The sequence below is a fragment of the Protopterus annectens genome, chromosome 16.part0, assembly GCF_019279795.1.
Source record: "Protopterus annectens isolate FY-2018-M chromosome 16.part0, PAN1.0, whole genome shotgun sequence".
NCBI classification, from domain to species: domain Eukaryota; kingdom Metazoa; phylum Chordata; order Ceratodontiformes; family Protopteridae; genus Protopterus; species Protopterus annectens.
In genome coordinates, this window is record NC_056750.1 from 707,479,044 (window position 1) to 707,492,597 (window position 13,554).

Genomic DNA, 13,554 nt, shown 5'->3' on the forward strand with positions numbered 1-13,554 from the left:
TGGGACACAGGTGGACAGTGGTTTCTCCTTTGATAATCACATCGCCACAGTAGTCAGAAAATCCTTCTTCGTGGCACACACCTCATCACAAAAGGTTTCTCATCCAGGAAAAAAGAGGTCATTGTTCCCCTCTACTCATCACTCATTAGACCCATTATAGAGTACAACACCCCTTTTTGTATGTACCTCACAAGACACCAACAACTGGAAAGGCCACATAAATACCTCGCAAAGAGGATTACCGGCCTTAAACAGATGCCCTACGCAGACAGTCTCAAAAAAACTCCAGCTTTACTCTGTCGCATATCGCCTACTCAGAGGCGATCTCTGCCTAACATACAAAGCTATGTGAAACCCAGAGCTGTTGGATATGCTCCACGTAAAGAAATCCCAATCCCTCAGAACTACATGCTGTAGGGACCTAAACCTTGTCACCACAATAAACAGAACATGCTGGAGGGATAGATTCCTGTCCCAGAGACTTCCCATACTCTGGAACAAACTACCCATCTATATCAAACAAAGCTCCTCATTAGCACTCTTCAAGAAAAATCTTGATGATTGGATGGGAGATAGGAAATTCACCCCAGGGATCACTTCTGTGGCTCTGCTTGACAGGGGCACAGGAAAATAATTTTCTTGTGTGGCAAAAGCCAGGGTACCGTTTGGCTAGGCTTATATAAGCCCTAGGGCCAATAGCCTAGTACCTACCTATATACCTTTTTTTCATTCACCATTCTCACCCAACGTAAAGCCACTAAAATCTTGCATATACAACACACACAACATACTGTGTCATGCATGTGCATGTATATGCAAATGTATAGACAGGCATGCACACCAAGAAACACTGACATTTAAACATAACATATGTACACACTGCACAGCATGTTACCATTTCCCACTTGCCCACGACAGCATCACATGTACTGAGCTGTATATAAAACAAAACTGGAAAATGACAACTAGGACATGACCTTTACCAGTGCATACCTTAGTAAAACTGACTGCTTATTCTATGAAATCTGTGGTAATGAAATGTCAGAACTAACTTTCATTCTTGCTTCAGGTTTTCCCTGATCGCAGGTTAAAGTCCTTTATGAATCATGTTGGATTAGAGACTTCCTGGCAACTCCACCACTATACAAGGCAACAAAAACAACTTACATTTGCTCCAGCGCAATGAAGGCAAGCTTGGCTTGACATGAATCATTGTTGACATAAAGCCCATGGCACTAGCCAACTCATTCCAAAGCTCCGTTGCTGTTCATTTGCTATGTACATGAATTTGCATCCCTCAGCAATAACAATCTACATAATTTAAAGGGAGATGTGCTTTACCAACTCGTTCCACATCATGTTTATTAGAAATAGCCCAAGGCAAGGACAACCCATTTTATTCCCTTGCTTTGGCCTGACTCAGATGCCACTCCTCTGCTTGCAGCAAAATGAATAGCGATGACAGGTTATTGCTGGCATTAGTAAATCAATATGTAGTACACTCCAGTCAAGAAAGTCAAACTAAAGTTACCTGGATTAAGTCTATTAACTAGTGATGTACTACAGTAAAAGTATGTCAGGCATTTTCATAAGTCACTGTTTTTATTTATTTGTAACACATTTATATCATGGTCTACATTTCTCAAATCTCTCTGTGCAGGGAAAGGTTTGTCATGTCACAACACAGTATAGTAGGAAACTTTGCGTCATCATAAAAACAGTTTAGCTACCATTAACAACAGGTTTGCATACATTTTATAAGTTTGTATCTGCAAACAGGCTCTCACAACTTATTCCAGTCATATTTAAAAACAAAAATAACGAAATAACAAAGCACTAGCAATCACAACATTTATAAATCATACAGATAACTGAACAGACATCCCTTGCATCACTCCAAAATACTGATAGCAATGGAATCCACAATCACGTTGTTTGCCACTTTAATATACATGTTAACGTCTGTGAGCTGCAAACATGTTTCATGCTCTAATTCTGGATTGAATTTCGTCCATTTCCAATTAAAAAACTATGTGGCTAAACAACTCTTAACTATGGAGTGCCCTGGTTGTCGTGCAAAGAGGCGTCTAAGCTAGCGGGTTTACCTAGTTAAAACTAAGAAAAAAAGAGAGCAAGAGAGAATGTTTTAATCCAGATTCCCCTCTGGCTGCCAAGCTTCATAATGGCACCATAGGTTCATCTGACTGAGATTATATTTGAAATGCTTAGCTTTAGTGACTGACCTCAGTAAATACAATCAGAAAACTGAACTGGCTAAGAAATGCTCACTACAAACTTTGTTGCAGCATCCATATACCCAGCACAGTGCTTAACTTAAAGCATTCACACATACGAACACCAACACAAAGGCCAAAAGAAAGAAATACGGTTCCAAGAATTAAATGGAAAATAAATATCACACCAAAAGACTGAAGAGAGAAAGTGGTACAGCTCTTTGAAGATGGCATACTATTAATGGTTACATCTTCAAAGCCATAACAACAAGACATTGACTAATTAAGAAGACAGAGCAGCCTGTCACTAAACAAAAATGTTGCAGAAACTTCAAAGTCTGCAACTACCATTGTAATAATTTATAAAATGAGAACCATTGACTGTCAACACTTATTAAAAGCAGAGACTCTATGCCAGGCAGAAACTGAATCTTTACAAGCCAGCCCTTTCATATAAACTTGAAAAAGGCCACTTTTTTTCTATGTGTAAGTACTATTCCTGGATAGACCTGTTCATAGCCGGCCTTAGGCCTAGGGCGCCGCTCTAGTAGGGGTGCTTTTCCAGTATTTATTTAGTGTAGGTAGACCAGGATAGGGGCACCATGTGGTGTGGTGGGGGGCGCCGTGGAGCCCTTTTGCCTAGGGCACCAGTTGACCTAAGGCCGCTCCTGGACCTGTTTGAACTGCTTGTACAAGACATAAAAAGAAGGATGCAAACAACCTCAGCATCCTTCCTCTACCTGCAAGACCTCAGAACCGCGACATATGCAGCACATTCTTGTGAATAACATGGATACAATATGAAATTTCACATATGAAAATTCACGCTTATTTCAATAAAAGCCACAGTCATTCAGCCATTCTACAAACTCCCATAGGCTGTCCAGCTCTTTTCATAATCTTCCCTTGTCATATGTTATCTTCGAAGTAGAATGGTATATTAGGAATTGTAGTACCTGTATGACAGACCATTGCCAAATGGAAGGCACAGGTGCCACACACAACCAATCAGCTGTACTGGAATATCTCATTTTATGTATTAGCTATTAGGAAACACTCAATAAAACTTGGACGTTAAACAAAAAAAAATGTTTAAAACTGGAAAGGTCAAATGAGCAATATCCAAACAGTGATAAGAAAGGTAAAGATTGTAATATTGTATACAGATCCTTACCTTGGCAGAAATATAACACAAAAAGGGGCTTGAGGAAGTGGCTACTGCAGCAGTAAATTATTTAAACATTTACTGTTATGGTAAGTTTACTTACACAGTTGTACCGTGTTTATTCATTAAGTCAATTCTACAGTAGCCCTAGCCATATGGGTAGAATACCAAAGCTTATACAGTTTGGGAGGAGGAAGGTTGAGGGTTCAGGAGCACTTGAAAAACAGTCCAAGCAAAGCTTGTTTTAGACTGGGAGACAGAAGGTTGGGAGTCTAGGAGGACCTGGAGAATGGTCTTAGCAAAATGTGTTCTACATGTGGGAAAGGAGTCTAGTTTGTAGCGCTGTTTAAACGTACATACAGAGGAAAAAGTAGCCCCCTCTAGAATGTTTCTAGAGTCCATCCCTTTAAAAAAAAAAAAAAAGCCAGAATGACACTAGACCACATCTGTAGTCTTCTTATGGTGGGAATAACAAAAGGAAATGCACAAGAAAAACCTGCACTTCAGCTTGCCATATCATCAAACCATTTCTCTCCACTCAGAATCCTCTGCAACATAGTCAGTTTTCAAAAATGCTTTAACAGTTTTATTAGCATCTCCCAGCCATAAACATAGTTTTACGATATTACTCACCACACAATCTCTATACTTGTAGAGCAGCCATACATAATTGTCTCATTAGGTGCTTCATCTACCACCTCTTCAACACAGTATCAATATGCTCTGTTGTGTTCTACCATTCCCCTGTATTTCTAATCACTACTTCTAAGGATCTATTATCTATTTGACATATGCTCTAATGCACCTCCTCAACTGCTCAGTGTTCAGTATCTATTAAATCCTTAAGTAGATGTTATATTTTAATAGTTCTCTTTCATATGAATGTAATCCAATTAGAAAATGCATGTGTAACTTAATATACTACTCAATGTCTGATCACGCATATTACAAAGTGTCTGCTTACAAATGTTTATAATACGTCAAAGCTTTCATGCTCATGCTTCTGTTGTAAAGGGTTTTTGACCAAACCCAGGCAAACAATTCTGGTAAACAAAAACAGAACAAATACAAATACTACAATATGGGCAAGCTGATTGGGTATGCCACAATGGACATCTAATGGACCGTGAAGATAAGAACTTATCAATACAGCAGCACTCTAGCAACTTGCATGATCCAGTCTGTCCATTTCAAAAGTAAGAAAGAATCCCCAGCTCATCCGTCTGGGTTGTATCAAGAGAGGAAACAAGATAATAGCAGACACTAAGGCCAATCTATACCTGGAAATCGCACCTAATATACTGTCTTTCAAAAGTATGCACAGAACCCCATGTTACAGCAGCAAACTACTCTCAACCAAAAGTATTTTTGAAGAAGGCCTATGAAGAGCCACAGTTCTTACTTAAAGTTTTGTATGCAAACACTTCATTGTATTTTTCAAAGCAAAACATGAGATATTAAGATGGTCACTCAGACAGGATGACTACAGAGACTTTTTATCCAATTTGCTGCTTGTGCAGGACACAAGACATTTTAGAGAACATGTCTTTTTAGCATTGTTCAAAAAAATAAAATACAGTGGATGATAAACATTTAAACAATCCACTTGATGGTTAGAAATATAGTGAAAAACAGGTAAAATAACTGCCTTAAATTGTGATTCAGTGGATAACAGGCATAAAAGAGCTTAGTCTGCACTTACACCTTACCTTTATGAAAAAGAAATAATAAGATTTACAAGAGGCTCGCAACTTTGACTCTTTCATAGCCAAATTGAATATTAGCATTCAAAGACCTGAACGCTGCTCAAAAGGCTGGCTCAAGAGTGACAACATTACATCTGCCAGCATAGCATGAAGATCCCAAGGAGGAATTGGTTCTTTTACAGGGAGTGTCAAAAAAGATGCATCTCAAGAAGGCCTTACAGACCTTCAATAAAGCTATCATAGGATTTAATCATTAATAAAAGAAAATTTCACTTCTATTACGACATATAGCTGACAAAAGCAAGTCCTTTGTCAAAAACCTGTAACAAATATAACACGACAGCCGGAATTAAAACAGAAAGCAGAGCCATTCCCTGCGAAGTTACCCCTAATGAAAACCTCACTCAATTACTTCTGTATGTTAGTCTTGAGAAAGACAGCTGGACAGGGTCAGGATCTGGACTACCCTGCACTGGTAAGCAGAGTCCCAGACTATTAATGGAGCTAGAGAAACCATGCGATTAAACAGAGAGAGAAAATATATACAATGCTTGCCTGAGATGATGCTCTTTAAGGGTCTCTGATAGAGAAGCTTCCCCAAAAGGCAGGACAAAAGCAACAGAAATCAAACCTGTAGAGACGAAAACAAGCTCATAAGAATGTCTCTGACCTTATACTGGTTTGGTTTTCGTACAAATTTCAGAACAAGGGGAAATAGAGAAACAGCATAAATAAGATCTAACTGGAATAGACCTAAAACATTAATGGATGCTTGACCCAGTACAGGAATGGGAAAAGAAAAGATGCTGCACTTGGCATCAGATGGGAAGACAAGAGGTTTACAAAAAGTTTTGCTCCAGTAGTGGAAGGTCAACTTCACAGGCAATGGCTGAGACTGATGAAATGGCCTAAGTTGCTTTTTTTTTTATCAGAAAGCAGCAAAACCAGATCACCCAATCTCTCAGCCTCTTAATATGGGAAATTATAAAGGTATCAGTCTCTAACTACTAATCTAAAACACCACCAACATACTGTCCAAGTGGATGAGAAATGCACCTTAGAGAAAGAAGGTCTTAAAATGCCTGCAAAGTGAAGAGAACTACAAGCATCTTCAAGACAGTGATGTTCAGACTGGTCTGTTAAGTCTGTTGGATTGCCTGTTCTAAACAAATACCCCATCACACTTTAGAGCAAAGGCATCTGTGGTAAGTATCACACCAAGGGAAGAAAGGGCGAAAAAGATTGTCCAAACCCAAACTGGGTTGTAGTAGCTACCAAACCAGCTGCTGGCAGCACATTTTCAACAGGTTTATACTTGTCAAGGAATCTGTTCAGTGGCCAATGAACCTTCAAAGTCCACTACAGAATCCTCAAACTGATTCCTTTCAAAGGGCATCAGGAAGAGTGTTGTTTTATTGAAAATTTAAACTATGAAGCAAACCACTGCTGTCACTGGATGGAACGTAGAATATTCTCTTCTGAATTAAGTGCCGCTATTCTGTCACATAAAAAGAATGGCAAAGCAGTTCAGCGTGTCTAGGTGTCACCATATGAAAGTTAGTGTCTGTGATGGCTCCATTAGGGAATCTGCAGTATTCACAAATACCTAGAGCACATCCTGGTACATCTACATTTTTATCTTTCTTCTTTTTTTTCTTTCAAAATTGAAGAATGGTATGTTGCTCAGATGTTTTTTCCACAAAATACCACTTTACAATCTTGCTGTGTTCAGTTAATAAGTTTTACATTTTAAGAAAGATTTCAAGATATATCAATAATAATTCCAGTCAACACATGACAAAATATTTTTCCATCAACAATAGACGATGTTATGTTTTATATATTTTGTTAATTAAATTGCCCATCTGGATTGAAGCCATTTTCACTGGAGGAACAGAGGCACTGTCTGCTTAAGTGATTTTGTCAAAGTTGTATGGTAGAACAACTGAAGCAAAATTAATCAAACCCAGGACTATAAAATGAAGCTCAATCTCAGCCCTAATCCTACGCGTAACTAACAAACAACTGGGAAAGGCGTTGATACACAAGACCACCATCACGGTTACATGGTGATTACAACCACAGCAGATAGCACACTACGATGTCCCACTGGTTATGTAAACAAACAGATGGTGACACTGACTGAGACGCCATTCACAGTGATGCAAGAACAATGTAAACCCCTCAGTAATCATATGTTCTAGTGTGTGATCATCAAGAGATACCTACAAAAGAAACTGTTTTAATTTTGCAGTTGTCTGAGGGGTATATAAATCACTGCATTGGTGCATTTGTGATGACAAAAGCTGCATCTCTAAGTACTCCCAGAACCACAAACATAAGAGTGCTCTACACTCAGTATAAACACATGATCATTCGAACATCTACTCTTATGGTAACTTTACTTACACAACTACACTAAGTTCATCAGATAGATCACTGCTGCAGTAGCCTTAGCTATATGGGGAGATTACACCAGCTTACTACATTTAGGAGGGGGAAGGAGAAATGTCCAGGAGTCACTGGTCTTTGCAAAGCCTAATGCAGACCTAAAGAAGAAATCAAGATTATAATGCGTTGTAAAAGTATGTACAGAAGACTAAATTGCTGCTTCTAGAATATTTCTAGAATCCAACCCTGCCTGCAGTAGTTTTGTTGTTGTGAGTACAACAAAAGGTAATAGGCTTAACCATTTACAGTCTATTTATATATGTGTTGTCACTACTTACTGTAAAAAGAAATTAACAACTGAGCTTAAGAGCTTGAAAGATTTAGTTCTGTCAAGATAGTACCAGAGTTGTCTGTGGACATCTATGGTATGGAGTATCCTTTCTCCCTCACTTTTCAGTCCAGGGAAGAAAACAGAGAAATGGACAAACATATGTTGCAACAGTATATAATCACAAAATTCAGCACACATCAACATCACCCTCTTTTAAGCCACACCTTAGTGATTTATATGGCTATCTTACCAAACCCTGAAATTCAGGTTTATTCACGTGTTCAGTATTAAGGGTGCAGGTTTGCATTGTATGATCTTTTTTTCTGATTACTGTCCTGATAGTATGAAAGTTGGTTTGAGGTGCAAGGTTACTCAGGTGTGGTGTGAAAGAGACTAGGAAAAAGTTTTAATTACAAAGATTATTTTACTTATTGACAATGATTACCAGGAAAGTCTGACTATGTATGTCAATTTTCAGTGGGGGCACAGGAAGAAAAGCTCAAAAGTACTACAGAAACATTTTAAGAACAATAATTTTACAATTTACAAAAACAATACAAACTCAACTATACTTTAATAATGATACTAAATATGATACAATGTGAAAGTTAAAAATATTTCACAAATAGATATAAAAATGTTAACATTAACTGTCTAATAAAAATAGAACAAGGGAAGATAAAGCAAGCTGCATTTATACCACTAACCTATTAGTGGAACCAAACACTACTTCCAAACCACATCTGATTACAAATTATCTGCGCGCACACAACAAAAGCGTAGGATGCACAATTAAGACTTTGCGCTGCACAGATGCTTGTCTATTGACACAGTTTTGCTATACATAAAAGAACCCATAACTTGCTCTGACTGCACACAGCATACTATGCAATCATGTCTAATACGGTATATATAAGCTATTCCAGATTGACTCACATTGGGCCTGTGTACCCCAACAAGACATCTGTTGGATGTGGTCTGTACGTACAAACGAATATACCCAAAGACTGATGTATGCAAAAGTACGTGCACACAAAGGCGTTTAAATACCTGGCGTTTTATATCTAAAATGAGTAGCAAAATCTACTATACACATAAATGACCTAACATGAAACATGCAATAGTCACTAAAGCACATGGTATCTGACCAAAAAGAACACCGCACCTTCCTGCGTGGTTAGCAGAGGTATAGCAGTCAGCTGATTTACTGCGATCAGCACACAACAAAGCAGTCCAGGCACACGCAATTTCATTCGCGGGGAGGAGGAGGGGAGGGGGGGGGAGTCTCCAACCCGCTGACAGCAGTGGAAAGAACCAAAACACGGTTGTGGCTCTCAAAATGCCCGTAAGCATCGTTCTATTCAAAGGCAAGTATACACTAGAATAAAGTAATTAAAGTTTGCATATGCAACGCAACAGCACAAAATCCTAGCATCAAAGCAGATGAAGCCGGGTCACCGGAAGCCGAGATGTGCGAAATGAGTGAGCAGTACTCACCTTTGCGCTCGATTTCATTGTCTATGTCAGTGACAGCAGGTGACTTGCTGGTTAGGACTGTGCTGAGAATAGTTGTATCGATCAACAGGGAAGTGGTTTCGCCTGCAGTGCTAGGAAAAGATGATGATGAAGGTTCTGTGGTGGAAGGTGGGGTAGTGGAAGCTACCCCAAACGTTGTTGGTGCCGTACTTGTTGTGGATACGGTTGCCGCTACAGTTCTAACTGTTGCTGTTGTAGTCGATGGTGTCACCTTTTCTGTTGTTGCAGGTATTGTCACCTTTTCTGTTGTTGCAGGTATTGTCACCTTTTCTGTTGCTGCGGTAGTAAACTGCCCCAGTTCAGTGACAGACGCAGCAACACTCGTCCTAAATTGCGAAGAAGCTAATAATGGTTCTGTTCCACCGGTTCCCGTCGTTTTCTCCTCTGTAGCCACAAATGTCAGTGTTGTATTTCCTTCTGTCACCAAAGTGGTGGCACTGGTACCTTGCGTAGAGATGCCCCAGGTGATCCTCACCTCTCCGTGCTCTTCGTTCCTGGTATAAGAAGATGCAACACTAGAATGTGTCGTATTTCTGCCTTCAGTGTAGTACCCATTGGTAATATTATTAAATCCAAGTGCGGTTCTGGCGAGAATCCCTGAAAACAACAAAAACGTAAGAAAGTAGGGGGATAGCCAGAGATGGAGCATCACCCTCTGGCCGGCCTTCATCATACGTCTCCGGACTCCATCAATCACTATACTTCTCCGTAACGGCCGTTCAGACTACTTTGGTGTTTCATTACCACCGCCAGTGCCCACAGTTGGCCCGCGGTGTCTATCCGCCTCTTCTGATAAACCTTACCAAAATGACAGCTAACTCGTTTCACAGCAGCACAGCCTACACTACTCCGCCCCATTGAGGCCACCATGGAGGCGACAGACAACTAAAGTAACCAATCACAGCGCAAAGTTGTATTAAAGCCTTCCTATTTATTCCCGGGATTACGTCAACAGTTGACCAGTTATATAAAAGAAAGGTATTCCCTTTCACATTAATTAGTCTAGGATTTCTGATGAATGTCATTGGTTAGCCGAAATTGTCACACCTCCCACTATACGTTTAGAAAATAATTTAACGAGTTCACTGCTGCCACAATCAGATGTTTAATTTCATTTTAGGAGTGCTCTAAAAGTTGCGTTTAACTCCAAGGTGACAGTACTTTCTATGCGGTAGTAATTGTTTGGAAAGCCTGTTCCTTTGCATTCATGTTCATGATATTTGTAACAACGTTGTGGTCTGTTTGTACAAATGTTAAAACAACAAGCTTGAACATTCATAATAAGGTGTCTATTTTACATGGCTGTAACATCCCGCTATGCAGAGAAACGTGGCTCTTATCTGTTTCGCTGGGTCATGTGTAAAACAAGGCTGGTGAGACAACAATGCTACAACATCGGGGTATGCAGCACATTCCTTTCACAGCTGCACTTGGGCTAGTCTAAAAATGATAATATAGTTGTTTACTAATGGACAAAAAGTTACTCACTAACATTTCCCTTGTGGGTGTACTCACGACCGATGCCTCCAGTTTGTCGGATGTCATACAATGCTATTTTATTTTGCTAGGTTTTATAATCTGCAGTGAAATCACCCATTTGAGATGAGAGGACAATGTTTCACCAATCACTTAACTCAAGGTACTTGATGTGCTTGTACTAAAATGCATACACCAAGCCATAGGAGTTGCAGATTTTCAAAAGCGCCCCCAGCCCCTCAAACACACTGCCATTTCCTACTCTCATACTGATCCAGGTAGATGTCTGTGGCCAGCCTCAACAACTATTTGGGGATGTGCCAGTTTACTATGAAACAAGGTTACCTAGCAATAAACAGCCTTCCATACTTTATAGTCACTAGGATGACTAAAGTTCCTCATCTAGATAAAGGCAGTAAATTACTTCAAAGACCCTAGTATATCCCGAAACTTTTGTCACTACCACAATTGTGCACACTACATACTTAGAGATACCTGCTAACCTCCTGCACTTTAAAAGGAGTTGCAATCAGCTTACAAGTTATTCAAAGCAACAATGCAAAAAATGATAAAACGTATTAACTCCTTAGAATGTGATAAAGGGCATTTCACTAATCTAGAAGGAAAGCATGGCAAAACCTGTAGCCTTTAACTCCATAGATTATTTTGTATACCTCCACTCACAATTCTCTTTGTACTTTACAGAATGCAATTTCACCACTTCGTACTTCCACCATTATTAGACTGCAGCTGCTTCGATGGATGCTTCCCCTTATTGCAATTTCCACTCCACTAGTAAATATTTACTGTACTGTAAATGTAACTTTCCAATTGGGTAATCATACAGAAAATGGACAGCTATGACAGTCTTATTCTCACCCTTGGGCAAGATTCATATCTCTAAACTTTAATAATGAAATTGGATGCAACCTCTTGTGAAACTATTTTTCATAATTTGCCTCATTATGGAACCACAGCACTTTTCTTCTGGAACATTTTGAAGAAGTAATGTCACCCTTCTCCAAGTATGACAGATCACTGCACTTCCTAGCCCTCATATGAGAGAAGAATGACCAAGAGTACTTCTGCATGAAGTGTTTTCCTGTGTGAGAGCTTCAAAGAATATTAATGTTTAAGGAGCTGCTTTGGACAAAAATACTAGATAGTAATGAGTGCAGATCCATTTTGTGAATGCAGGCCTATGGATTTATAGCTTAATGTTAATGAGCTGTAAAAGTCACTCCATGTAGTAGACGGATAAAGCCCTAACTATGATGGAGGTGACTCTAGTGTGAATACAGATTTGGGTGCCTGTAGGAGCTGGCACGGGAGGATGGGAATGGGCAGCCACTGCCTGTCTTCTTGCCCATCCTGGGGAAGGGAGACTGTGTGACATGGGAGTGGGGGTAAACATTAGCCACCAGGGATAATACTTCCCTCCTAATCCTTTCTAAACTTGGTAATTTTGGGAGAAAGGTTAGTGGATTACACCTAATGAACAATGACAGTAATTAGAATTATAGACTTCTTTTGCTTTAAAAAATGCATATTATTTCACATTGTTATTCTGTCATCTTGTCATTTTATTATTATTAGTATTTTAAGAAGTGTCCTAGATTGTCCATGATTTTGGGGTAAAAGGTTGAGAGCGATGGAGCTGGGGTTTCTTAAATGAAAGTCAGTGACTCTCTTGTAGTTTACTCAGTTTTAAGCAGTCAGTGTCTGGCTTTGCAGGACTATTGTGCATTTGTGAGAAGTAAGATGAACTATTAACAGGACACCGTGTATGAGTAGACACAGTAGATATAATTGCTTTGTCTGTCTGTGGAGAAAAATGATTAGCTGTCTGCTGTTTGCTTACTATTCTAGCTTTGCATTACTGGTGTGATTTGTGTGAAACAGTATGGAATATGGTTACTGTGAGGCAAGTCTGTTTGGAGCAAAGGTGACATGCATTAGATGACCATCCTGTTTTTTCACAATCTGATATCTGAACTGTACATGCACATGGATGGATATGAGTTTGGTAGGTGTTACCTAGATGAAAGTAATTGACTGTTGTCACTTGCTCAGTTTACAATCATCTCTCAAAAAATGGATAATATGTAACATAGAATACCCAAACCTTCAAATGTTCTAAAAGAAAAAAAAAGCCTTTGGATGTTCCGAGGCTGGTGCCCCCCCCCCTCCCCCAACACACACAAAGGTTGTATAAGTAAATTTTGATGTGGACTTGGTGGCCTCTGCCTTGAATCCCAGCTAGACTGAAACCAAATCTACCTAGAGGTATACACAGAAAGCCACTGTAATATTTGTGGAGAGCTGAGGATGCTGTAATTATTTCATTAACTTTCCTTCCAAATGTGAGATTTCACTATATTTTGTTGGGCTGGTGACAGCATGGACATTTTCTTTAGCTCCCCTCACAAACTTCAGAGGGATGCACAATGGGTCAACTAAGCTTGTAGAGGAGCAGTCTACTGTTTAAAAGTAACACGTTGGAAACATTAGTTTATTTTTTCATTTTCCTCACAATCAAAAAAATATATATGTACAGGTGGCTATCTTTTGGACAAGGGTAATGAAGCATCTGTTTATACATATCTGACAACAAATGTGTTCTATTTGTTTGTTCATTTTTTCGAAGTCTGATATCGGAGGGGTACATAACAGGTGGCTGCATTTTGTAGGCAGAGGTGAGGCATATGTTTTTTG

General features: G+C 39.4%; 1 protein-coding gene across 1 annotated transcript in view; it reads right to left on the minus strand.

Annotated features, from left to right (window-relative positions):
- Window positions 1–10,236, minus strand: part of MEGF9 (multiple EGF like domains 9) — a 1,396,280-nt gene extending 1,386,044 nt beyond the window's left edge. The window contains exon 1 of the mRNA XM_044058008.1: window positions 9,325–10,236. Coding sequence (XP_043913943.1) covers window positions 9,325–10,036 — 712 coding nt within the window. The 5' untranslated portion in view covers window positions 10,037–10,236. The remainder of the gene's footprint in view (window positions 1–9,324) is intronic.
- Between the last annotated feature and the right edge of the window lie 3,318 nt (window positions 10,237–13,554).